General features: G+C 43.0%; 1 protein-coding gene across 1 annotated transcript; it reads right to left on the bottom strand.

Moving 5' to 3' along the window:
* Positions 1-82: 82 nt before the first annotated feature.
* Positions 83-26,373, bottom strand: LOC139199184 (LIM and calponin homology domains-containing protein 1-like). Its single transcript, XM_070828211.1, has 31 exons — positions 26,119-26,373; positions 18,799-18,869; positions 18,619-18,688; positions 18,426-18,532; positions 18,296-18,326; positions 18,067-18,190; positions 17,654-17,765; positions 17,382-17,452; positions 15,758-15,959; positions 15,390-15,584; positions 14,568-14,876; positions 14,134-14,394; positions 11,951-12,208; positions 10,746-11,102; positions 10,303-10,626; positions 8,558-8,878; positions 8,249-8,287; positions 7,288-7,417; positions 7,032-7,189; positions 6,221-6,863; positions 5,432-5,761; positions 4,309-4,402; positions 4,171-4,196; positions 3,868-3,981; positions 3,579-3,671; positions 3,279-3,480; positions 3,058-3,160; positions 2,359-2,433; positions 2,139-2,247; positions 1,776-1,878; positions 83-1,556 (listed from the first exon to the last, which is right to left on the bottom strand). The coding sequence occupies exons 1-31, from the start codon at positions 26,233-26,235 to the stop codon at positions 1,531-1,533; spliced, it is 5,175 nt and encodes a 1,724-aa protein (XP_070684312.1). The 5' UTR covers positions 26,236-26,373; the 3' UTR covers positions 83-1,530.
* Positions 26,374-26,809: the final 436 nt, after the last annotated feature.

Below are 26,809 nucleotides of genomic sequence, written 5' to 3'. Positions count from 1 at the left end.
TACAGTCAAGGTGGTTTCATTACTTTACCTGCAAATTTTAAATGTCTTTTAACTCAAGGAGAAAGACAGACAGCATCCCATTCAAAATATTTTATTGATAAACATACACTTGCTATAAAAGACAATGAACAGAGCGCTCTATTCCTCTAAGCGATGAAGTCGCTGTCAGGTGTCCACATAGAGGCAATGACACACAGAAGGGAGAGACATTCAGCTCAGACTCCGGGGAGGCAACACTTGTGATAGAGGCAGACGAGGAGAGATTGTAGGACACCGTGAACTGTCATAAAATGGAGGAATAATTAACAGGGAAGCAGCAAATCACTTTGTGTCATTGGTTTAGCTCATGGGAGGGAAACTGGAAGAGAACAGCAGGTGATGGGGAGAGGCTGATCCATTTAAAATGTTTTTTCTTTTGCTGGTATGGAACTGTGCTTCAAGTCAAATCACACATTGCATACATACCTATACATGCATGATTTTATACACGCACACACACAGACAGACACACACACACAACGTGCTGAGACCCTGAGGTCCATGTGAGTGTGAAATACTCCTGCACATACACTAGCCCTCGCATTCATTACCTAAGGCACTGATTTGGATGCAGTCAGTGTATGAGAAAATAAACAATGGCTAAAACATCTTAAAGGGAAAATATTTAAAAATCCAAAGAACAAGTATAAGAACACAATAACACAATAACATGCTTTCTCATTCCTGTAAAATTAATCATAAAGAAAAAGCCTGTGTAAGTTAGCCAGATGCCCAAAAACGTTCAAAAATATCATGATGATGTACAACATACGAGAGGAAAAGTTAAAGTTCAGCTGTTGAGAAGATAACATCAAACTCACACTACTCCATCTGAGCAATACTCACAATAACTTATATATGTTCTTCCTTCATGCAAAAGTGTAAACACAAAACCCAAAATGAATGAGAAGGTATGATGACGACGAGTAAGGCATTATAATGGTCAAGCTACTTCAGGTTATCCAAGTCAAACCACTTTATGTCACACTCAGAGAGTGGAGTCACATGATCAGTGCAGAAGCAGGAGTTAATGAGTCAAGATTTTGAGACTGACGTGTGGAGGACAGACGTGTTCAGCTTTTAGAGCAACATGTTAAGCTTGTGACAGAGCAGATCCTTGTTTTAGTGTCTTGACTGTGCTAAGTGTTGATGTGCAAAGGCTTAAAACACTGATTCCTTGATTACATCCATGCTACACATATTAAAGGAAGTGTATACATGTGTACAGTTGGGAAGCACACACGCCGCACTGTTTGTGCGCGTGATGTTTTGTCACTCGGTCCACAAGTCAGTCCAGTTTCACCCTCAGTAACATCCATAAAGCAGTTTGTGCATTTCAGGGAAAAAAAAAAACAATAAACGATGATTCCAAAGCTCCGACAAGATTCCAAGACTCTCTCGGAGTATTCCAGAATGTCACTCCAGGTTCTAGAATGGTTCTCCGTCCAATCACTGGCGTTGACACTGAGGGTTCCTTTTCATATTGCATCATCATAGCGTGGTGGGCTGACCTCTGCCTGCATACACACACATGGAAATGTGTTGCACTCTGCTCTCACGACTTATAATAAGGTTGTTTAATAACACTAATCATCTATCCTCATTTTATGAGGGGTCTGGTTTAAGGTTAGTGCAGTTTGAATAATTAGCTTTAACTTTAGAAACAGGTTTAGATTAGAGAATGGGGTCAGGTTAGATGTGTTATGTTGAGGATTAATGTGTGCATGTGTTCTCACCCCGAGATGCGATATAGCACTCATGACAGCTCAGCAGTCCATTACGAATCCGTACGTCAGTCCCTGCAGTGGCGTCACCCAGCTGCCCATTGCACACTGAGCACTGAGGATGGCAAATATAGTTAAAAATTTATGTTTCTGCATATAATATTATGTCTTATAAACAATCTTTTTTTTTTTTACCTTTTTGTATTTCTTTTTTTACATTTGCACACTAACTTGGAGACAGTTGTGATGGAGTATATATGCGTTAGTAAACTTTGTAAATCTTATACAGAAGCCAAATGCTGCTTCTGTGTAAGATGAAACAAAGTGCAAAGGTTCTTAATTAATGTGCATGTATGTACTAAAGTAACACCGTACCTTGAAACACTGTATGTGGAAAAACAGTCCCAGTGTGTCGATGATCATGGCAGCTCCTTTTCCCAGTGGTTGAGAACAACCAGAACATAGTCTCTTCCCACTAACGCACCTACACACACACACAGACAGCAGACGAGTCATTAACATACAAGCTCGACTTTCCCACATTAAAGCATTGTCACTCCATTAAATAGTGCGGCCTAAGTTCGATCATCATTACCTGCTAGGTGACGGAGGCTGAGGTGGTGAAGGAGAAGACTGCTGTTTGCTTGTTACAGCATCATGCGATTCAGACCTGGGGTAAAAAAATTTAAAATAAATAAAATAAAAATCAAATCAAATACATGCTCAACAATCAAAAAACAAAAACATCTGTAACATGTTTGCGACACGTTTTGGCATTTACTCAAATGCTCAAATGGTGACCATGTGGACATAAAACACATTCATGCAGCACTTCCTGACACTTGTTCTCCATTAAAATCCTGGCATTTGCTTCAATAAGAAATCATGATTAACATTTTATAATAAAGATGCATAACACATGCATAAGTAAAGCATATCTAATGCCTACCACATAATATCAATAATTTGATGCATTCATTAATGTCAGCTGTATCATGAATTTGTGATGAATTAGGAAATGATCATGTTCAGTTCAGTTAGTTTATTGTCATTCAAACATGTTAAAAACATGAAGGAATGAAATTTGGTACCCAGGTCCAGCAGCGTACATAATAAATAACATTTTGTAGTATAATAGCTAAAAAGACTATAATAATAAATGTCACTATGAGTTGAGGTAATTATAACACTTATCATTATCAATGAATGAATATTACAGTGAGGTTATGTAAGTTTCTCCTACAGCCTCACTCCGCCTGGTATGACCAGTAGCTTATAGGAGACACACACACACCTTTTGACAGCATGTGCCTGGTTTAGCTGAACGTTGCGGTCCAGAGAAGCCGTCTTCCACAGTTCTGGTTTCTTTGAAGGTTCACCATCACATGCAGAATCAACTAAAATACATCATAAAATAAACTTTTATAACAGACATTTTGGAGAATACATTAGTGAACTGAGGTTGAGTGAGCTGTGCATGCCCTCTGCATCTGTGTATTTCTGTACGCATGTTACCCTGGAAAAAATGCAGCTTGGATGCATGCTGATCCTCATTCCCTGTGGAGACTCTTTGGCCGTTTTGCTGCAGAGGGATGTTTCCCTGCTCTGTGTTGCTGTTCTCTGGAGCTGATGAAGTCGTGCTTGTCTGGTCCATCCTCTGGTCTAACAAGCCGGTGGGATTTAGGGGTGCTATAGTCTCCTCGAGAATCCTTCTCTCCTGGAACAAATACACACATATAAAGACACGAAACGTAGCAGATACAAAACTGGCAAGTGATGCTTTTGTTTCATGAGTTTGTCCGTCTGTGATCGCACCTCTTCATTGTGTTTTCTCTCCTCCTCCTGCACCTCTAGCTGTGCTTTCTCCCACTCCTTCTTCAGCTTCTCCTGTTCTCTCTCATATTGCTCCTGCAGAGGAACACCACACGTTAAATACTTTATGCAAAACCACACGACATACACTTATACACATGTACACACACACACACACACACATATACATATATATAAATATACATACATCCAGTACATCCTGTGCCTTCTGTTTTTTGGTAAACACTCATGGATCCATGCACATAAAGTACACACTATTCCACCAGTGTACCTGTAGGAGGCGCTCCTGCTCCTGTTGCCACCTTTCCACGCGTTTACGCTCCTCATTGGGGTCCCAAACCCAGTGATTAACACGTTTAGCCAAGTTCAACATGGGGGTCTCAATCTACCCAGACCCGACCAACAACCACACACATGTATACAGACCAAAAGGACAGAAAGAGAGGAAAGGTGAGAGGACAAGTCTGACTACATCGACTACAGTGACCACTGGAGACGGGGGTCAGGACAGGGTCAAATTTAAGACTGAAGGAGAAACAGAGAACACAAGCTGGAGCAGCCCGGAGATACTCACAGTCACGTTGCTCTCCTCAAGTCCCTCTGTGGCAGAGAAACAGACACACATCAAATTAACATCTGATAAAAGGATGACACGAAATATCTGCAGCAGAGATTATGCTGTAAAATATACTTCTTTATAATATAATCTTACCTGTGACAGTGGGAGAATATTCTTGCATGCTGTTTGTTGGCTGAGAGCTTTTTTCCTCCTCTGGTTTACCAGATAACACCAAAGTACCGTTGACCTGAAAGTCAAACATTAATATTAACAAATGTGTATTTATTGGCAATTATTGGACCATGCTGGTGTGTTTGAATGTTGTAGCTAATCTAGCGCAAATCACATCTACGCACATGATTTCTGTCCAGTTTCGAGACCAAAGCATACGTATCTCAGCATTTTTGTTTTTTTTACTGTGTTTTTTCCTTCAGGTAGCCACTGGCTTCACTTCATGTAAATGCGATATTAAAATTAAGCAGAGCAGACTCAAAACCTGCTTTACATAGGTCATCCATCACAGTGGGCAAATGAGGAGTGTTTCAGGTCTGTTGGCATGTTTCTACCCTCAATATAAAGGTCCCCAGTGAAGACTGAACCACATCCAAACTTTCTTTCTTTTGTTCTTTACTTTGATGTTTTAAACAAAGGGACTGCAGTACGAATCTGAGACAGATTTCTCCATGGGCACATTAAAGTGTATTTGATTGTCTTCTCTCGCTCCTCTGATTGTGTTCAATGATATCTGGGGAGAAGAAACTCCTCAAGTGCTTCCAAGACCAGTATCAGTTGCTGAACTGCAACTTTTAAATGCAAGACATCATTAAATTCACAATGTCCTCCTTTTTAAACAGCACCCATGTTTGCTTTCAGTTTGTCCCCTGGCTTTCATTTTCCACTAACACAGCTCCTGAATGGTGAGAATCGACAGCCAACTCTCACGTCTCTGGTGTAAAGACTTTCCATAAACACTTAAATGTTACAGGCTGGAAAATTCATGAAAACAATTCACACTTTCACCTGTATTTCCAAGCAGTGATAACACATCTCTGACAAAAGATGCAGACAACAAAACTGTATGACATTTCTGCAAGTTGATTTTCATTGTGAATTGAAAAGAACTAAAACTTATGGCCATCTGAACTGTTAGAAAATATATATTCACTCCAAAAACACCATCTAATACAAAAATCAGATATTTTTGAAAATGGTCAGCAGTAATGCATTATTTTGAAACATATGGCACGATCCTTAAACATGTCACATATAATATTACCTGTGCTTTGCTTTGGGTATCTGGGTGAAGAGGCTCCACAACAGTCTGCGTCAGCTCCGTCACAATAGTTGTCGTGATGGTACAGTTTCGACCTCCAATCAGTGAGCTGATGGCGGAGCCTGAAGACGCGGTTGACTTTTCTTTCTGTGGAGGTGGCGTCTGCTCCACTGTCTCCTGATTGGGTGCAGTCTGCTCAGAGGGAACATCTTTCTCTGTCTGATCAGAGGAAACGTTGTTGATCTCCTGCGACGAGGGCTGTGCAGGGTTAGGTGGAGCAGACACAGGTAAATCCTCCATCGCCTCTCCGTTCACTCGCACCAACCCATCCATCTGAGTGTGACACAAAAGCAGAGAAGTTAGTTTGGTTTGCAAATGTTACTAGTGAGAGTCACATACATGTAAACGGGATGCCATTTCAATGTGTCTGCATACAGTTTAAGATATAGTTATAGCTATGTAAATGTTGAAAGCTCCTCTCGAAATACATCTTTTCCAACCACTTTGATTTTGTTATTGTACTTCCCCCCATTTTTAAATTCCTCTTAACAAATATCTTTACGAATAAATACTAAATTCTCCCATTTAATTTACTGTATTTCTGCTTTTTAGAAGTTGATAATTGACTGAGATGGAAATATTATTCAACACACCTTCAAACTGCATGCAGAGAACTAAAAACCTTCAAATGTCCTAAATACAACTAACGTGTCTTTTAATTTAAGCATGAGGTCAGGCCTTGAGGTGGAACAATGAAGTATCAGATGATGCTGACTGATATGGAGCCCTCACCTTGACAGGTTTGTGTCCAGGCTGTGTGCTCCGGGGCTGGCAGTAGGGCTTGGCTGCCAGCAAGGGGACGGGTCTGGGGGACACAGATGAAGGGGAGGGGAGTGTTTGTACGGGCTGTGTGGTGTGAGGCTGCACTTGTGCAATCAGAGGGGGAGTGTGCTTGGTTTGAGGCTGTGATTCTCCGGTAATGTGCAGTTGTGCAGTTGGAGGCTCTGAGGGTTTGAATTGGGATTCATTAAGTTGTAGAGACTGAGGTGGCACATTTTCTGACTTTGTGACTGAGGTGAGCGGGCTGCCAGGTGCTAGGCAGCTGGAGGGGACAGACGCAGGCGTCTCTTGATGAGCAGTTTTAACCATCTCTATCTCTTCAGGTTCTGCGTTCCTCTGGTCTGTTACAGCTGGCTCTGGTTTGTGCAGAGGTTCTGATGTTTCAGTGTCACTAATAGACAATGTTGCGTTGTGCTCGTTGTCCTCCTGACTTGGGTCCTGTGTGGGTTTTGTAGTGGATCTGGGCAGTTTAAGGCTGTCCAGTGTCGCGTCGCTGATGGTAAAGCGAAGAGCGTAACGCTGTAAAACCATGGCGGCCTCCTCTGGAGTCGCTGCATTCCTGTAGGCTTCACACAACTCTGCCTCTCTGCGCTCCCTAGACAAGAAAAAGAAACAGAGAGACACAAAGCGTTTGGTGTCAAGGAGGGTTTTTGACGTTCCGAGTTATTTTATTGTACATAGGAGACCAAACTCGACCTGGGTAAAGTTTTCTCATGTTGAAGTCCATGCACAACACTACAAAGGGCCTAAACATCATCCTTACTTCTCCTCCACGATCTCTTTGTAGGTCTTGATGCTTTTCCTCTTGTTGCTGTCACTTCCCTCATCCTTCATCCTTTTCTCCATCCTCTTCCTCTCTTCCTCTTTCTTGATCAGTTCCTGTGAGGCGCTGCGACGGCGATTCTTCCACCGAGCCAAGTCCTGTCACAGGTTCACAGGTGTCATTTAAACAAGCTAGTGTGTGTAATATTTTCCCTTTTATCTATCGTACTTTATTTTAAATGTCATACATCTCTTACGTCTTGCCAGTGGTCCTCATCTTCCAGGAAGTTGTTGTACTGTTCATGCATGCGCTCATATCGCGATTGGCTCAGTGATGGTAAGTGTCCCACCTCTTCCTCGTTAAGCATGTCACTCATGCTCACACTCCTAAAGAGGAAAAAGACAGTATAGTATTAAGTGTATTAATTACTAAATCAATTCACCAGATATATTCACTTTGTCCAATTTGATTCTGGAAAACTGCAAACATTTCATTAATTCATTCATTGTTTACTTTCTGTCACTTCAGTGAATATTTTCAACACAAAATGTCCAACATATACACTGTATTCTAAAAACAGTACACTTTCCACGATCTAAAAGGAACAGGGAGGGGAAAAATGCCAGCTTTTCAAAATGAAAAGATGACATAAACAAAGATGATCTGTCAGCAATCACAAAGTATTTTAAAAGATATGAACACAAAGCAAGACATACTAATACACAACCAATAACAAATAATAAATATCACATTATCATTCTCACTGTTCATTTCTGTGTGGATTTGTATTGGTTGTGTATGCGTTGTCCCACACCTCTACAAAGTAACAACACTATGCTACTGTTTCTATAAAATAATCAAAAAGTAATTACACAACCAACTGAGCAAACATAACTGACTTATTAAGACATTCATTCAACTTAATAATGGGGTGTTAGTTGAGTAGTTTATATTAGCATGTGTAATATATAGATTCATTATTTTTAAACCAATAGAAGTGCAAAACAGAAATACGTTAAGAGTAAAACTTAAAAATAAAAGATGACATTAAAAAGCTGGATGTTAATAATGATGTGACACTGCACACGGCAATGGGCAAAGTGTTAGTGTGTCATATATTAATATATGTTTAACAGTAAAGTTGAAGTCTAACGTGCACTGTGTGTATCTTTTACTATCATGCAGAAGCTCATCCAGGTTCACGTCGAAAGACTTACTCAGTGTCCTCAGACATAAAAGCAACTCGTCGGCTCATCCTAAAACAATAACAGAGTAAAGTGAATGAAAGGAAAGAACTGGTGAAGGAATGAATAGGCAGCAGGGTGTTATGCATTAATGACACACTTGTCGTCCCAAGAAGACACTTGTTCTTAAAACTTGCCACCATTACAAAATTCGTTTGAGTCGTTGACTTCCATTCAAAGCTCTGAAGTGAAATAAATGAGGACTGATGAATGTGGCAGAGTTAAATCTGTGAAGGGGAGGGATGAAGACACATGAAAAGAAGAGTTCGGCGGGCATCTCACATCATCGGAGGTAGATCATCGTCCAGCCAGAAGGGTTTCTTCTTTGGTTCCTTATTCACATCCCTCTTTCTCTCTTCCTCAACTCTTCCCCCCACGCTCTGCTTCTCCAGCTCTGCCTCCACTTTACAAGTCTGGGCAGCAGCTGGACTCGGTGGAGGGGAGAGAGGCTCAGACACATCTGTGACAGAGGTGTTAGGGACTGTCATGTCTCCCTCGTGCTTTCCATCCTCCTCCTTGCTCCCCCTCAGATCTGCACGCTTAGGAAGGGTTGGGGCTTTGGGGGGCGGGGCCTGAGGTTCTGCTGCCACGGTAACGATGCTGCTAAAGTCCAGTGACAAGGTCAAGATTACCAGGAAATACAGCTCAACGGGTAAATCAAAACTGCATCACACATGACAGAAGACTTCAGCTGATCTGCTCACTGTTACTGAAACTTTTGATGCACTTCTGAGTACCAGCAGTGTGAGGACTGGCCAGAAGAGGCTTAAAAAGTTAGATCAGCCAAATTACAAAAAGTATAATGCTTAAATTTATTTGTAATCTAGTCATGCTTTTGGTTTCATTTACTGAGGTTCTAAATGATCAGCAAGGTATCTGTGATTTGGCCTCCACCCCAATAAAACAGAGGTGAATACAATTTTGTTTGATCTCACTGTGATTGGTTTTCAGTGGAACTCCCTTTAACTGAAGATATCATCCCTATTAAAACTACAGACGCAGGTTGTGTGGATTGTTGACGCATAAGGGGCCATTTTTCTTTTAATGCAAGTCCCTCTTCTGTATGTGAGGACAATACTTTACTGTTAAATAACCCTTATTAAGCAATTATCAAAACTGTTGACAATAATTTTCTTCTGATCAATAAATCAATTAATGGACTATTATCAATATCTGGGAAATAAAACCTAAAAATATGTCCAGCTGGATACCACTGAAGGTAACCCAAAACATATGTATTTGGAGACACTTTTTTTTGTGGGTCCATAATTTCCTATTAATTTTTTTGGAAAGAGCTTTGTAATTTGGTATTTTTTATTCAATACTCTGCACATCAACTGAACATCAAAAAATGTAGAATTTGTCTTTGAGCAAACGTGAAGAATAAAGAGATAAATCAATCTCTTGTGAATATTAACTTGGGTTTGAATTTAAATTTCATTTGTCCCATAATGAGTAACAAATTACATACTTCTTTTCCCAAAACTATAATATCAAAATATTACAAAGTTACTTTTAGCTTTCTTTCTGCAATTATAGACAAACAAGAATTTCAAATATTAGAGGAGAGCAGCAGCTTTTTTTGTCCTTATGTGATTCAGCAGTGATTTACAGTCAACACAAAGGCCGCTCCGTACAACAACTAACTAAAGTCATGCCAAACAAAGCCAAGATTAAACCAGTTAAAAGCCAGATGAGTCCAAACAAAGCGTACACTTCCGCAACCATATGAGAATCAGAGCTCCAAAAATCCAGCCACAACAACAAAGTCGACCAGTCCTTTCATATACAAACAATACAAATGAAACCACATCAGGAATCCAGCTGCAGGCGCTCAAACATGCTGGCAAGGAGACAAAACAACACCACAGTCAAGTCAGGATCAACGATAAATCATCGTCTGAGAGTTATCAATGTTAGTACTGCAGGCTCTATAACTTGTAAACATAATTATTACTGTGCTAGTAAAATGTGCTTTGTTATTTGCAGTAGACACCACAATCACCTCATTCAAACACATTAAATACCTTTCACTAGCCATCTTCTCTGTGAATTTAGGTCTGCTGTGTAGCGGCTTCATCGGAGACACAGGGGCGGTGTTGTATTTAACGGATCCAGGTACTGGCAGAAACTGGTTCATCTGATTTGTTCTGGCGGCACTCTGTTTCTGGAAAGACCCGGTCCGTCGAGCCATCATATCATCCTTCTCCAGGTCAGGTATAGGCTCACTTTCACCATACTCATCCTCATCCTCAGAGTCACGTTCGTTGTGAGACGTTGCTTTGATCACACTTGTGTCAGGGTGTGGTTGTGGTGTTTCCATGGGAACTCTGGGCTGCTGTTGCTCCACTCTATGAGAGAAACTCCTATAATTGAAATAACTAAACACCAAGCTGGAGGATTCAAACCACACCAAGCTTGTTAGTGCCTCCTCACACTGTTAGACGGTTCCACACAAATCTCAGCCCACCTGGCGTTGAGTTTCTGGCTCCTGTCCGCCTGCACTTCCCTTTTGTTCCACGGAGCAGCATCAGTGGTGACCTCCCCTTGTGTGCAGCGTTTGGAAGCGGGCAGAGGTAGGAAGCGGTTGTAAGTCGCTGTGGCAGTGCTTTGTTTATGGAAAACTCCTGTCCTCCTCGCCATCATGTCATCTTTCTGAACATTTGGGATCCTCTCCTCTTCCTCCTCATCCTCTTCCTCTGCTCTCTGTTCGTACTGAGCCAGTCGAGCATCCAGCTCAGCAGGAGTAGGAGCAGTTTCAGGGGTCCAGGGTGGGAGGGTAGCAGAGGGAGGGGCAGTTTGATTGTGGTCAGCTCCATCTACCTGACTGTGAGAGCATCACATAGCAGTAACGACGATGGATTATTTACACCCAAACCTGCAGCTATAGTCTTAAAATCCAGGCAAGAACATGCAGAAAAGTGGGAAACTGAGAGCACAGAATTCAGTTCGTAAAGAGGGGACCATTTTAAACAAAATGTCATAGCAACAGGAGTTAGAAAAAACATGCAAAGCTAATGCAAATCTACAAAAAAGACCTGTGATGACATTTTGAGCCACACGAAACACTCTGACCATTGGAGTCATGTGATAACCTTCATCTATTAAGTGGAATTGATTTTATGGAAAATTTGTCACAAGTAAAGAGATACATAAATACAGAAATTCTGTATTTACTGATTACAATACATTATTTTTATGTTAAAACATAACATCAACACTTTTGACAAGAATAGCCAAAAATTGGTTGCCAGCTTGCTAGTGCTCTCTCTTCAACTACATAATGGAGACACTGTTCAAAAACTCAGCCGACAAATATGCCAGAACTGATATGTCTGCAATGAGCCAATATCAGGCTGGCTGATTTATCAAGGTCTAGTTGTCACAGCAGCGTGTACATGCATGTCTGAGTGCATGTGTGTGCATCTTTGTTTCCTATTAAACCTACAAGCTAATTAGTACAATGCAGAAAGGTGCATCCCAACTACCTGATTTACTCATTCAAATAGGCCTGAAATGTGAAGAATTTTCCAAACTCGCATAGACAAGCAATCAAAATAAATCATTTAATGAGCAGTGGAATAGAAAAATTCCTCAATACAGTCCACACTAATGCAAGAGACTGGATTAAAGCCACTGTAGCCTTAGTTGTCTTGTATTTGGCCCCGTCCATACCTGCGTTCCCGCTCTGAAAGCTGGGAGCCCAGGCCAATGGTAGGCATGGCTACAGTTGCCTTGGAAAGGAGTCGTCTTAGTAACTCTGTCTCCTCCCCTTCACTTGACGTGACTGTGTCTATTGGCTGCTCGATCTCAGTCACACCCCCAAAGGTCACAACTTTGCTGTGACCTCGTCCAGCCTTTGCTGATCCGCTGAAAGGACTTCCATAATTTTTCGCCAGACAAGCCTGACACACAGGGGCCGGGCTAGCCTCACTGCAGATACAATCTCACAAATGAAGACAGGCGCACACACACACACACACACACACACACACACACACACACACACACACACAAACACACACACACACACAGCCAGCAAGAGAGCAGGGGGAAAAGAAAAAAGAGGGTGGAAAAGGAATCATGAGCAACTAGACACAGAGGATTGGACTGTGAAGACAAAGGAAGGATGAGGTGGAAATGATGAATCAGACAGGAAGTGTGGATGGACAGAAGAGGACAAAGCATGGGGTTGTGTACTTAAATCCCTTCAACACACATGTACATTCACACACACACACCAAGCTTTTTCTCTACTCTAGGTAGCCAAACTTTCCTGGTAACTGCTGTTCCTCTGGGAACACAAAAAACTCTTTATCCTATCTAATGACATCAGCACACAGAGAGAAAAAACAAAGCCGAAGCAGCGCTCACAGCCAACAGTCGCCTCTCTTTAGGTCACACAGACACCGGCCAGTTCCCTACTCTGCCTCAATGCCTGTCAAAGAAGACTGAAGAGGACTGAAGTGCACAATTGTGAGAAGAATAAACAAGCAGATGAAGACATGGGGAGCGACAGATAAAAAAAGAGAATGGAAGCTAAATCTAAGGAGCTATGTAGCCACTTACAAAAGAATACAAGAGACTTAATACAGAACAGAGCTGCACATGATGGAGGTATCTTCTGGGTTTTTTCTAACAGAAAAACGGTTTTCATGGAACCTGTAATCTCTCTCTCAACTTTACGTACTTTGAAGGCTGCAGCAAATTACCATTCACAATACGAATCAACCCCTTCATAATTATTCAGTTAATCATTTATTCTATAAAATGTCAGAGAACAATGGGAAAACCCCATTTTGATTTCCCAGATTCCAAGGAGACGTCTTCAAACTAACTGTTTTGTCTGACCAACAGTCAAAAACCTGAAGATACTCTATTCATTATGATATAAAATGGAAAGAAGCAGCAAACTCTCACATAAAGAAGCTAGAACCAATGACTGTTTTTTACAAGTACTTATTTGCCCTCATGCCAAGTCTTAGATGAGACGATCAATATCACCTACAGTAAATATGAAGCCATAGCCAGGAGCCAGTTAGCTTAGCTTAGCAGAAAGACTGGAAACAGGGGGAAACAGTTAGCTTGACTCTGCCAACCAGCACCTCTGAAGCTAATTAATACCTTGTTTGTTTGACCCGTACATAAATCGGTCAACAATACTGTGCCGTCTTATTTGGGGTTATGTGGCAGACATTTTGACCGACCAAAACTTCTTGGAGGCTAGTTGACGAGTTTGTATTAGTCTACATGATACTATAACAAATTAAAAATGCATTCACACTGTCTGATGTAGTAAATATTTGCATTATTGTTTGCTGTCTAGTGTTTGTATTGTATTTTGTTATTCATGTGAAACAGTGAGATAAGTAAAGTAAAGTCAGACAAATAAAGTGGCATCAAATCAACTCAGTATCAAAATAAGCAAAATAAAAATGTAAGATGCATTTTTAAACTTTACTGTTCTGTCCTGTCCGGGCTTCTGTAACAAAATAAGCAACTGTTGGTGCAATGATATCGGGATTTTAAAACAGACGACACAGTTAGAATCATGGCACATTGCGCTTTCAAATAATGTGTATTTTGCAGTGATTTAGAGAGGATTAAAACTGAATAAATAAGTCACCCCATGTATTCAAGTCACTGTTTGTTAGGGTTTAAAAATATCAAGTAAACACCAATTGCGTCGTAACTTCATATGAAAGTCTCTGCAGATTAATGAACCTCTTCAGCCTGAAATGATCTGCTTAAGACTAGAGGCACACACACACATACATACTGCACAGTCATTAACAAACACACACTTGACGTACAGCAGCATTTTAAGTGCTTGTGATTTGAGAGTGTGTGTCGGGCACCTGGGTTCAGTCATCCTGAGTCTCTCCCACTTCTGCATATCTGCCTGGCTCATGGCGGCAGAAACAAAGCTCACTGCTCCGTCCTTGTGAGGGAGGTGCCTAAACTGAGCCCGCCTCTGAGCCAGGTCATCCTTCTGCTTATTAGGCGTCGCCTTAATCTCTCCCTGTTCCTCCTCATCCTCCTCTTCCTCGTGGCGAGGGGCGGAGTTTAGGAAGGGGTTGTCTCTGCGTGTAATGATGTCAGGGACTGCTTCCTTATCACTGTCCAGCCAGTACAACGGCATCACACGGCACACATTTCACATCAAAGTGGAGCACACACACGTCAAACCACAAGTGAAAGAAAGAAGTAGGAAAATGTGAGAGAAAATTTAGCAGTGAGTTTAAGAAAATGGGAGAAAAATGGCTTCACTCACAAACATACACTGGCTAACCTGATCTCCTTCTCCTGCAGTGTTTGCTGAGAGGCTCGCCTAATGCCTTCCCAGCGCTCTCGGTCTTTGTTGCTACAAACAGGTGAAGGGACAAACTGATGCACCTTGGGAGCAACAGGGCCGCGATGAGCTCGTCTGGATGCAAGGTCGTCTCTGCGAACATCTGGGACTTTTCGCACCTCTGCCTCCTCTTCCCCATCAGAGGATGAGTCCCACGCAGATTTCTGAGAGCTCAAAAACTCATTATCACGGCGAAGGATGATGTTCGGGGACGGTGACCTCACGTCCTGTTCCTCCATTGTGGGAGGGCTGGTTTTTGGAGATTAGATTGGCGTGGCAAGGTCAGTTCAGAGAGGATTAAACATCCATTGTTGCATCTTGTGAGCACAGATAGTGACATGCCAAGTTCAGATCTGACATGCACACAGACATGTTGCATGTTGCAGACATGGTTAATCATAAAGGCAAATGCATCACTATGGGCATAAAAAAAAATAAGGTTTTCTAGACGTCAACCAGGTAGCAGTTCCTTTCCACTGAAACTGGCATGATTCAAATCAACCTCTCCCAGATATAAAACACAATAAAGGAGCAAGACGTTAGTCAGACTTGTGCCAACACACAAAATCCATCATTAATACGCCAGATTACTGCAACCAAGCAGCTACCAGAAACCAAAAGTCAAACCACAGCACCAGTTTGAATGTAGCACCATCTACAAAAAACACAAACACAGTTACCATCATGACGATCCGTTAGTGAACACGACCACAACTGTCAAACCACAGCAGCAGCAGCAGCTGTCATGCCCTCCTCCCTGACCTGCTGTAGCGAACGGCAGCAGGAAGAACTTTAATCCCTGCCTTCTCCAACTTCTGCAGCCTCCTCTGCTCCAACACCTCCTGGGTCTCCTCTTCCTGTTTTTCCCCATTGTTCTCAGGTGCCCAAGTGACAGTCTTGGGGGTTTTGTGGTGCGGTCCAGTTCTTTTGCCCTGCTCTGGAGTGGCTTGAGTGTGACTGGGGAACGGTGTGTAATGGCAGGGAAAGATTAAGAATGAGGGAGTTTGTGTGTCTTATGTGATTTACCTTTTTCCTTCGGGTCAGTGGTTGGATGTTCCACTGCAGCACTTGTGTGTAAAATACATAATTTGCATAAACATTTTTTATTGCACTGTTGTGTTGGTCATTACCTCCTCTGCTCCCCCTCCTCTGTATGTGGTTTTCGCCGTGGAGTCGGGATGTAAGAACTGGCGTTGGTTCGGTTGGGAAGAAACTGGTTAAAGGGAATGGAGCTCCTCGATTCACTGCTGGCAGTCCGTCTGGCCAACATGTCATCTTTCCGCACATCTGGTCTCCTGCTGGGGGCATCAGCCTCCGAGTCGCTGCCTCGCCCTGGGGGCCACAGAACCAAAGAGTATAAAAGAGTGAGGAAGGTTAGAAAGTATGTCAGGAACTATCTTTAATTGGTCCTTACATAATAACTTCTACAAATGCTTTATAAGTCTCAAGGCTTGTGCTCACATCTCCTACGCAATTGCCAATTTGTCAACTTAGTAAGTAAGTAACATGTTCATGAAGTGGGACATGACACGTGTTTGCTTGTATCTTAATGTAACTGCAGCAGGGCAGCATGGTGGTGTGGTGGTTAGCACTGTTGTGTCACAGCAAGAAGGTTCCAGGTTCGAACCTGCTTGCCAGCTGGTTTGCAGTTTGAACCTGGAGCCTTTATGTGTGTTGAGTTTGCATGTTCTCCCCGTGCTTGCATAGGTTTTCTCTGGGTACTCCAGCTTCCTCCCACAGTCCAAAGACATGCAGGTTAGGTAAATTGATTACTCTAAATTGTTGTATGTGTGAGGTGTGAGCGTGAATGGTTGTCCATCTATTTGTGTTGGCCCTGTGATTGATTGGTGACCAGTCCAGGATGTACCCCTCCTCTCACCCTCCTCCAGCCCCCCTGCTATCCTTAAGGATAAGCGGTACCGACAATGGATGGATAGATGTAACTGCAACACCGTCACATGGACAGTTATGAAGAAACATTGATCACACCCTCTCTTGCCAAATTGTCGATAAGGTTATTGTGCATAAAGTATTCTGCAAACAGACAGGACAGGACAAAGTATGTCGCCTGTCCGTCTTCTCTTGTTGGGTCATAAATATCACTTGGTAAGGCTGCATACTTTCTCTGTGACCTTCAGGGAATGTGGAGAATGAGTCTATTCCCAGCTCTGAAATAGTGTTTTTCTTGTCACCCTCCAGCAGACATATTATACTGTCAACATAAAAGACACAAACAGGATGCCTGTGATACTCCCCTCAAACACAAACACACACACACACACACACACACACACACACACACACACACAGAGCCTGACATATGGAAGCAGGATGTTGACTTCAGCTTGTGTTTCCCAGGTCCACATCTCTACTGATTGCTACTTAGGCCAACAGCTGCTGCATCTGGGGCACACACACACACACGCACAGAGGCTGAGACATTCAGCTGTTGTCCACAGCCCGCCTGACGGACCATTACATGCCAATGTTAAAACCCCAACGTGTTAGAGAACAGCAGTCAGACTATTTATGGATGAGTGGTTTTGCGTTGCTGCTTTAAAGGAATAGTTCAACATTTGGTGAAATGCGCTTGTTTGCTTTCTTTCCGAGACTTAGATCAAGTCAAATTTTATTTCTATAGTCCAAAATCACAGAATCAAAAACTGAAAGCATGGGGGAATAGCTATCCCAGTGGTCTCTTAAGTTCAGACACGTTTTACTTTTTCTACTTGAGAGATATTTATCAGAACCAACCATCACTGTTGCCTCGATTCACCACATCAGGAGAAGGGCTGTGCTGTGAGCGGGAGCCAAAAGAGTCCAGACTGTCAAAAACAAAACAGGACATTTTATTGTTCAACACTGTAAAAAACTGTGGGACGTATGGGGCAAATTTGAGTTTCTAAACTGTAGAAACTGTCTACAGTTGTACTCAACTTCTTATTAGCAATGTGAAATATCCCTGGTGTGTGTGTCCACATATTTGGGTGTGTGGGCATGTGTGTGTGTTGACAGATGTCTCTCACCTGTCTAGGGAGTTGTCACGAGTGTGTCGTGGTGGAGAGAGAGACTCACTCCTCTCAGAGTCCCAGCAGTCATAGCCGCTGTCTCTAACACTGCGCTTCTGTGGACTGTCCCCTCCTTCCTCACTCTCCTACAAACACACAGACACACACAAAAACAGCCATCAGAAAAAAAAAACTGGAAAAGTGTACACAGTAGGAAAGATGCACGGGGAAGCTCACTCAAGTGAAAATACATGGCTGCAACAGGAAAAGAAACAAAGAAAAAGAAAAGTGGCCAGGTGTTTGCTCAGTCTCTTCTGCAGCCCAACAAAGACAGGAAACTAACTAATACATCCCCCGCACCTCCTCCATGCTGCTATCTCCCTTTCTGTCTGTCTCCCGCTCCTTCCCTCTCCCTCCTCTGTCCTCTTCACCGTGTTCACTCACCACCTTCATTTGAGCAAGAAGCCCTTCAAACTCCTTGACGTTGAGGGTCGGGCCGCTGAAGGAGGCACAGCCGCTAGCAGCCTTCCCCAGCCAGAACACTGTGTTCAGCACCTGAGAGACATTGATACGGGGGGTTGGTGAAGAATCACAAATGCTAAACACACTGACACGAAAGATAAAGCAATAAATACAAAAGAAAGGGCAATAATTACTCACATTTTTTAGTTTGCGGTTGCAGTCAGAGTCCCTGATCAGAGAGAAGTGTGTTAATGTCATGTGATACTGCATTAAAATGGACATGAGCAGAAATAAAAAGCCACACACACACACACAGAGGATTATTTACTTGAGGTTAGCTCGCATGGAAGTGTCTTGCAGGTCCCCGGGGTCAAACAACTGGGAGCCCCTCAGGCCCAACTCCTCACAGCCCCGCAGGAAGACTGACAGGTTGTCCTAGAGGAGACAGCAGGGGATCACTGACAGTCAGAGTTTATCACTTTGACGAACAGGGTGGTTTACAGGGCTGAGTGTCGTCTTACCAGCCCAGCGATGGGGGTGGGCAGTCTGTTGATCTTCTTGACCAGCCCTGGTTTGATTGCACTCAGCAGCCTGCGTGGAGGAGGGGAGAGGCAGAGATTTATTGAGCCTTTGAGGAGTTTAGTGTATGTTATACTGCTTCTGACATCAAATACGGAGTGGGAGCGATGTCACGGGCTTACTCGCATAACAGGATGCCGTTCTCCAATCCGCTGCGGAAGTCCTTGTCTCCAAAACTCTTCCCTGTTACAGCCTGAGGAAGGAGGACAGGAAGAGACAGATGTGAGGGAAGTGGACTGGAACTGTGGCTGCAGCTAATTTTTTATTACTGATTAATATGATGGTTATTATTCAATTAATCAATCAATACGTTTGATGCTAAAGAAGTTAACAGAAAGTAATGAAATATACAACAGAGCTGATGATAAAATCAGGCTGAGAGAATTAAAGATAGCATGAAGGAGAGAGACCGACATGCAGAGGAGACAAACCACTCCTGACAGATTCAGGCAACATTTTAAGCCCTATTACTCCATCATAAATCAGTACAGCACATAAACACTGGGATTACATCAGATGCAACTGCACTACTCTGACGCCCACCCTTAAGCACACAAGATCCTGCTGTAATTGAGGTCCAGCCTACAAAATAGATCTTGATCTCAATGAAAATCCCACATAAATAAAGCTTGACTAATTAAGCACCAAAGGACATCTATTTCCTGCCAAAGTACTGAAATATCCTCAAAAATGACAGCAATACTAATCTACTTTTGGCCATGCTGCTCTTCTTATTGGTTCATGAAAAATAAGCATTTTGTCTATCAATAGACATTAATATGATATATGGCTACGGTAATAAATAAAAAAATCATCATTTACAGTCACAGTCAATTAATCATTTAAGTCATTAATTAAGCAAAACATTTCCAAACATTCTCTGCTTCCAGCTCCACAAATATGAAGATTTGCTAATTCTATCTGTTGTATAACACTATAAATTAAATATTTTGGGGTTTTGGAGTGCTAGTCTGACTACACAAGCACTTTGGAAATGGTAATTTGGAGTATAGACTAGTGGATGAATTACAAAAATAATCTACAGATTAATCTGTTTATCAATTGATAAATATCATGTGCAAAAGTGCTTGTAAAAATGTGCAAAAGTACACTTGAATTGTGCCTCACTGTGTCCCTGACAGAGGAACCTGCTGCTGCCCCGATCACCCTTCCCCCAACATTTTGCTTCAGTAGAAACCAAATTAAAGTGATGCCAAGCCAATGACACTACTCTGTGTCCTCATTCCATTTTCCCAAAATGTGCCCACGCGCAAGTCCCTGAGCCTGAGCGAGCTGTAACGATAACCTCAATCCTCTAACCTGGACTCCAGTTTGCAGTCTATCCTGTGCAGGCAGGAGAGGAGGAGGGAATCAGGAAGCCTCTCCACCAGCCCACACTCAAATACTGCTCTCTGGAGCTGTTGTGTAACCAGCAGCCAAAGATGAATGGAAAAGACGAGAGGTTTGACTGTTTAGACTTCTAATCCAGATTAGCACAGATTACAGTTAGCACCCAAACTGTTAACTCCAGGCACACACTCTCTGTTTCTGCTGCTCGTACACAACATAATCTCCTATACATCCGTCCAAAAAACAGCAACTGACAACAATGATATTTAATAATATGAGGGACTTTGCTCTGTTTTTGCTCCTTCTCTCTGGTGATTTTTTAAATTGATCTGTTTCTTTGATGATACACATGCACCATATGTATGACAGGAATACACACACACACACACACACACACTCACACAGTGCATCTGCAGCTATGAAAATAGCCTATTGTTTTTCATTATATAAGTGACGACCAGATGTTTCCCATTGGCATCTCTTTCTTTTTCGTGTCTTTCATCATGTCTCTCTCACACACACACACACACACACACACACACACACACACACACACACACACACACACACACACACACACACACACACACACACACACACACACACACACACGTGCGCTGGCATATGTCATGTTTATCAAGGATGGACTTCAGGTCTTTGAAACATTTACACCATGCTCATGCATTATTTAATGACCAAGGAGAGTACTGTATTGAAGGAAACCAGGACAACTGCGTTTTATGTAGGTAGATTTTGTGTGTGAGAGAGTGTGTGTGGGATGCAGGACACAGACAGTTGGTGGGGGGTGGAGGTGGTTAACGATTGGTTATATATAAAATGGTGAAACTGAAATACAGCAATTACAGATAGCGACTGGTGTGAACGTACATGTTTTGTATAAATATTTCATTCAAATGTAAGCAGAGGGAATAAGATCGTCAATGTTAAGAAGAGGGTCGGGGTGTATATGCGTGTTTAGTGAGAACTCGTGTCTGCTACAAAACCCAAGCCAAAGGCCGTGGGGGTATTTCAGCCAGCAACTGTAATTCGACCCTCCCTCGCTGGCTCCTCATGGTGGATTGCTCTGCTCAGTGTGGGTGAATGGCAGCAGCAGCTACCATTTAAACCCTGAGGTGAGACTGTGTGGGGGGGGCAGAGAGACAGAAGTAGGCCAAAGTACCCCTTACTTTTATTTGAACAACAGTAAAAAGACGGAAAGAACGAGAGGCCAGAAGCACACTGTGTACTCTAGTGCATTAAAACCGGGATTTTGGAAGCCCAGACTAAAAGTGATAATAATATGGAGCCATGGTGCTGCTGACACAATTTGTGGTTTAAGTCGAGTCAGTCAGGCAGGCGATCTCCTGAGCTGAAGCTGAGCTGAAGTTTGTGCCTCTCACGTTTTACCGTTACCGTAGAGGGTTAGAGCCCCAGTGTTGATGCACAGGCTGCGGAGAGAGGCTGGTGTTTCAATTTGTGGCGTTAGCCACGTTATAATGTTATCACGTGCTGCAGGCAAACTGCACGCTAATGGCCACAAACAGAAAAGATAGCATGGATAGAAACACTGAGAGAGGAGGAGAGAGAGGCAGAAAGATAAATTCATAATCCAGATTGAGGGGGAGTTAAATCTGGATCAGAGTAATTAACCAGAGTGATTCGACACCAGACATCAGACTCCTCAGCTGTTTCAATATGAGGAACAAAAGCAAATTAATTAAAATGTATTCATAATATTCTTTCTCATCACAGTAAAACAAATCAATAGTATACTAAGAAAGAATTTACAGTAATATGTGATTTGGCACTATCACAGTATCACTGGATAATTTGGTACTTTGGTACAATTCAACGATAATACCCGTCTGGTTTTATTATTAGTTGTTCTTATTTCCATTATAGCATATTTTATTCTTTCATTTTTGTTTTTATCTTAAAGGCCTGATTTGATTCATCACATGTCCTGATGCCCTGTTTTTAATCATAGAAAGCACTTTGTAACTTTGTTTATTATTATTAATAAAGCAGCATTTATTATTATAACAAACCTTTTTGCAAGTTGTGTGCAGCCTGCGCTGCACAAAAAAACACAACGTAACATGTTTGGGTTTTCTCTGTGACTGTCCTGGCCTTACAAAAACTTCAAAACTCACTGAGGCTTGAAAGACATCTCTGCCAGCAGCAAGTCTGTGTGATCATCATTATTTCACATTCTTTCATACAGCATTTGATGCATGGAAAATCCATGAATCCCCGCTCTCACACTATGTCTCTCTCTCTTGCTCAGACACAGCTGGCTGTCTGAGACCACTGGAGTTAATCTGCTGAGGACAGCTGTGACATCTGGCGCACACACACACACACACACACTCTTCAGTCAAACACATTTTTTCGTTTATTCTCTGTGACAGACCTGGACTCTTGCTATGTACTGTATGTCAGTGACAGCAGAGGTTAACTGCTGTCACTAAAGTTAGCCTTGTGTTTCTCTAATAACTTTAACCTGCTCAGTGTCACATCCAACACGTTTAAAGCACCTGCACAGTGCACATCAGCTGTGAGACAGTCTAATCCAGCCTTGTCTTGTCTATAAACAGATAGAAAGGTCTTGTCTGTGCCAGTCTAATTTCTTGCTCGGGTCATGTGGTGATAAATAGCCTACTGCTCTACTGCCCCCTGGAAACTGTGACACCTGAGAGCCTGTCCATGTTATGTTCCCATGGTGACCGAAGTCACCCAACCAGGGCGTGTCCGAGGACTGTGTGAGCAGTATCATGCACAGCTGATCTGCAAGTGTGTGTGCGCATACACTTTGCATACTCTTACAGGCACAGCAAACACACACACACAAACACTCAGACTGAGAATGCTGCATGGAGCATGGGGTTGAATGGCTAACCCTGAATCATCCCCACCTGTGAAAGCATGTAAATACACCACTAGAAATAGAGTCAGCCTGACTAGTCTGAAAATAACTGGAGAATTAGGAGGCAAGAAGACGACAAAGCGAGGAGAATGCCGAGCAAAGACACATGCAGGAGAGATTAAGACTTAGAGGTCAGCGTTAACCTAGACTGCACTGTTTGTGCTCACTACTGATGCTACAGAGCTACCATTGGTGCATTAATACCCTGACCAAGATGTGTCCAATATATCAGGTGTAAAGAACTACAAGTGGATCACAGTAGTTCCTAAAAAATCTTTAAAATGCTTTAAGAGGCGTGCGTCATGTCAGCTGTACTGACTGACCGAGCTATTTCACCACTGAGTGGGTTAAGGTGAAATACTGTGTTGAAAAAACCATTTGTCCAATAAAGCAGGATATGTTGAGGAGATGTGCATGTTTGATTTTAGTACAAAAAATGTAATTTGCATGTCTGGTCAGATTCCTGTTCTTGTTTACTTATTCCAGACCAGATATTTCCAGATCTAAATCATACATTTAATAATTTTAGCACAGCTGAGGTGAGGAGAGCGTCCAGTTTGGAGAGAAGTCAGAATTGCATCTCTGCTTTTTGCAGATGATGTGATTCTGTTGGCTTCTTCAGACTGTGACCTTCAGCATGCACTGGAGCGGTTTGCAGCTGTGAAGCATACTGGATGAGAATCAGCACCTCAAAGTCTGAGGCCATGGTTCTCTGCTTGAAAACGGTGGATTGCCTCCTCTGGTTTGGGAGCAAGTTGCTGACACAAGTGGGGGAGTTCAAGTGCCTCTGGGTCTTGTTCACAAGTGAGGGTAAAATGGAGCGTGAGATGGACAGACGGATTGGTGCAGGGTCAGCATTAATGCAGGCACTGTACCGATCCGTTGTGGTGAAGAGGCAGCTGAGCCGGAAGGCGAAGCACTTAATTCACCAGTCGCTCTACGTTCCAACCCTCACCACCTATGGTCATGAGCGCTGGGGGATGACTAAAAGAACGAGATCGCGGATACAATCGGCCGAAATTAGCCTTAGAGACAGGATAAGGGGCTCAGAGTAGAGCCACTGCTCCTTTGTATTGAAAGGAGCCAGTTGAGGTCTGGGCATCTCCTGGCCGTCTCTCTTTGAACGTTTACTGGGCACGTTCCACCCTGGGACAGACCCAGAATTTGCTGGAGGGATTACATATCTCATTTGGCCTGGGAACACCTCGGGATCCCCCAAGAGGAGCTGGAAAGTGTTGCTTGGGAGAAGGATGTCTGGAATGCCCTGCTTGACCTGTTGCCACCGCGGCCCAATAAGCGGAAATGGATGTTAAAACAATCATTGATGTTTATAGAGTTTTGGCATATTTTGTGTTATAGCCTTCAAACCATGATGTTTTCATGTTGTAACCAAAGGATACGTATCACGCATCGTATGTCACCGCTATAGCTGTAAGACATACAGGTGACATACGATAAACATAATGGACTCTCAGTCTCTCTCAGCTTTTCAGTCTAACCAATGAAAAACTTTGTTAAATGTCACATTCATATAAACACAAGCAAATTGTCCTCACACAAGTAAAATACATTTAGCTCAGACTTACTGCTAAATTGGCTCAGAGGGTGTGCTTTGAGCTAACCGGTTAGCTGTATGGGTATGGATGTGTGGTTAGCTCACTGAACACAGTCAGGCGTGATACACAAATCTGAGAACCGTGGCTCTCTCTCGTTCTTCAGATTGCTTCTAAATACGTTGCGTAACCTGCCTTTAATTCTTCAAACTTGAACATCTGTGCAATCTTTTGTAGTCCTTTCTTGTGACTGAGAAAAGCATGTGGAAGACATCCAGCCATGACACTATTTGATCATCATCAGATTGAAGGGATGAAACCGTGCAAGTTTGGTGGAAACTTATCTGTGCATATTAATATCCCTAACCCCACCTAAATAGGCCATCACTCCCTGCAGAACGAGATATTTTCTGAATGCTGACAATTTTGATTTTTCTTACACTGTATGTAGGGCATTGACAGACGAATGATCTACTGCCCTCTGAAATTTAAAAGTAATCATGGAGGAAAGGATAGATAGATAGATAGATAGATAGATAGATAGATAGATAGATAGATAGATAGATCATTGTGACCACTGTGCTGAAGCTGGTTGGACGCATGTTTAATCTCAAACTGGACTCTTATCTGCATGGACTGATTCAGAGCCCTTTAATGACTTGTAGGCTATCAAACATTACTGAAATCCAGCCTCTCCATGGTAAAGAAATATTTGTTAAATGATCAATTTAAAGTCTGTTTTGCAGGTTTGTTTGTCATCTTACTCCAATAAGAACCGCAATGCAATAAGCTTTTTTTTTTAAATTATCTAAATTGTTTTTTTCATCCAAGATTATTCAATCTGTCTCCTCTTTCTACCACACACAGCATGTAGTCCACTGGCTTGTGCGTGGGACAAGCTGAATCGATCGTGGGAGTGAAACCACAGCCACAGTGTGATGTGAGGTTTAAGCCAAAACTTTTACACGAAACTTCATTTTGTTGCACGTCCAAACCTTTATTTCCCCGATCTGAGATGCTAGCTGGCAGGGCTACAGCGGACACAAGCACCGTGATGAAAAGAAAAGGGAAAAATAGGTCATAGCGCGGCTCATCGGGCGAATCATGATTCACCGCTCGGGCTTATGGAGAGAGGCGTTTTTAGCCGACAGGATGATGCAGGAAGCGATGCAGCAAACCGCAAATAATAATCTCATCCGACGTGATCTTCTGCTAGTCCGGTTTCATAACCATGGCAACCGGAATCCCCTCGCGCCTGGAAAAGGGGGGCGTTCCTGCTGCTAGCAAGTAGCAAACAAGCTAACGGTAAACAAACGGCTGCTTTTTTTATCGGGATTTACGTCCATTTTTGTCGTTTATTTTATTAATTGGTTGATATTAAAAGTCCCCACAACGCTGGTCTAGGTGTTACATTTCATTAAAAGCTACGCATGTGTGAAAACTTTGTTGTCCCACAGGGTAACCCGACACTGCATCGTCCCCACAACAGGTGACGACGCACCGGTGCTGATGTATTTATATCCCCCGCCGGTCCCACTGTGTGACAGTGCGGCCCGTTTCTGTCGCTGTGGCAGGAGGCCCCCTGAGCCCCTCTGAGCGGTCATTTCACTCACCTCTATCCATTTCTGTGCCTCCTGGCAGGCTGGTTCGGGATGGTTCGGCTCCGGCCGCTGCGGGTCGTCCCGCGACGGGACGTGTGGGCCATCTCGACCCGCTGAGGGGGTAGCCATCTCCGGACAGGCTGTTTAAAGGGGACCGGAGTGTGTCGGACGGTGATGATACAGTGGTGCTCCTTTCCCCACGCTGTCAGCCCGTTATCCTTCTCCTCCTCCTCGCTTTCTAAAACACTCCGCAACTCCCCGCTCAGACTGTGGCACTGGAGGAGAAAAAGCGTCCCTGCTGCAACACGAACCAGGCACTAAAAATACTGAGTCCTGTGCTGGACGACGAGCCGCACGACGCTGCTGCTGCTGCTGCTGCCGCGCATTTTAGCAGACGAGAACGCGCAGGCAGGAATCTATGCGGGGGGGAGGGGGGGAGGTCGAGAGATAGAAAGAGACAGGAGAAAGACAGAGAGAAAGAGAGACACACATAGAAAGAGACAATGGAGAGAAAGACACAGAGAGAGACACAGAGAGAGAGAGAGAGACAGACAGACAGAGAGAGAGAGAGAGAGACACAGAGATGTGGGATTTGGAGGAATTGCAAAAGATGTCCCGTTATTTCAGTTCTAGTGCGTCAGCTGGATGTGGCTGTTTCAGGACATCTGCTTTGTGCTTACCTGAGCAATAACAGGCTGTAAGA

Source organism: Pempheris klunzingeri, chromosome 3 (genome assembly GCF_042242105.1).
Source record: "Pempheris klunzingeri isolate RE-2024b chromosome 3, fPemKlu1.hap1, whole genome shotgun sequence".
In the NCBI taxonomy this organism is placed as follows: domain Eukaryota; kingdom Metazoa; phylum Chordata; class Actinopteri; order Acropomatiformes; family Pempheridae; genus Pempheris; species Pempheris klunzingeri.
This window is presented reverse-complemented; position numbering and strand designations above follow the sequence as displayed.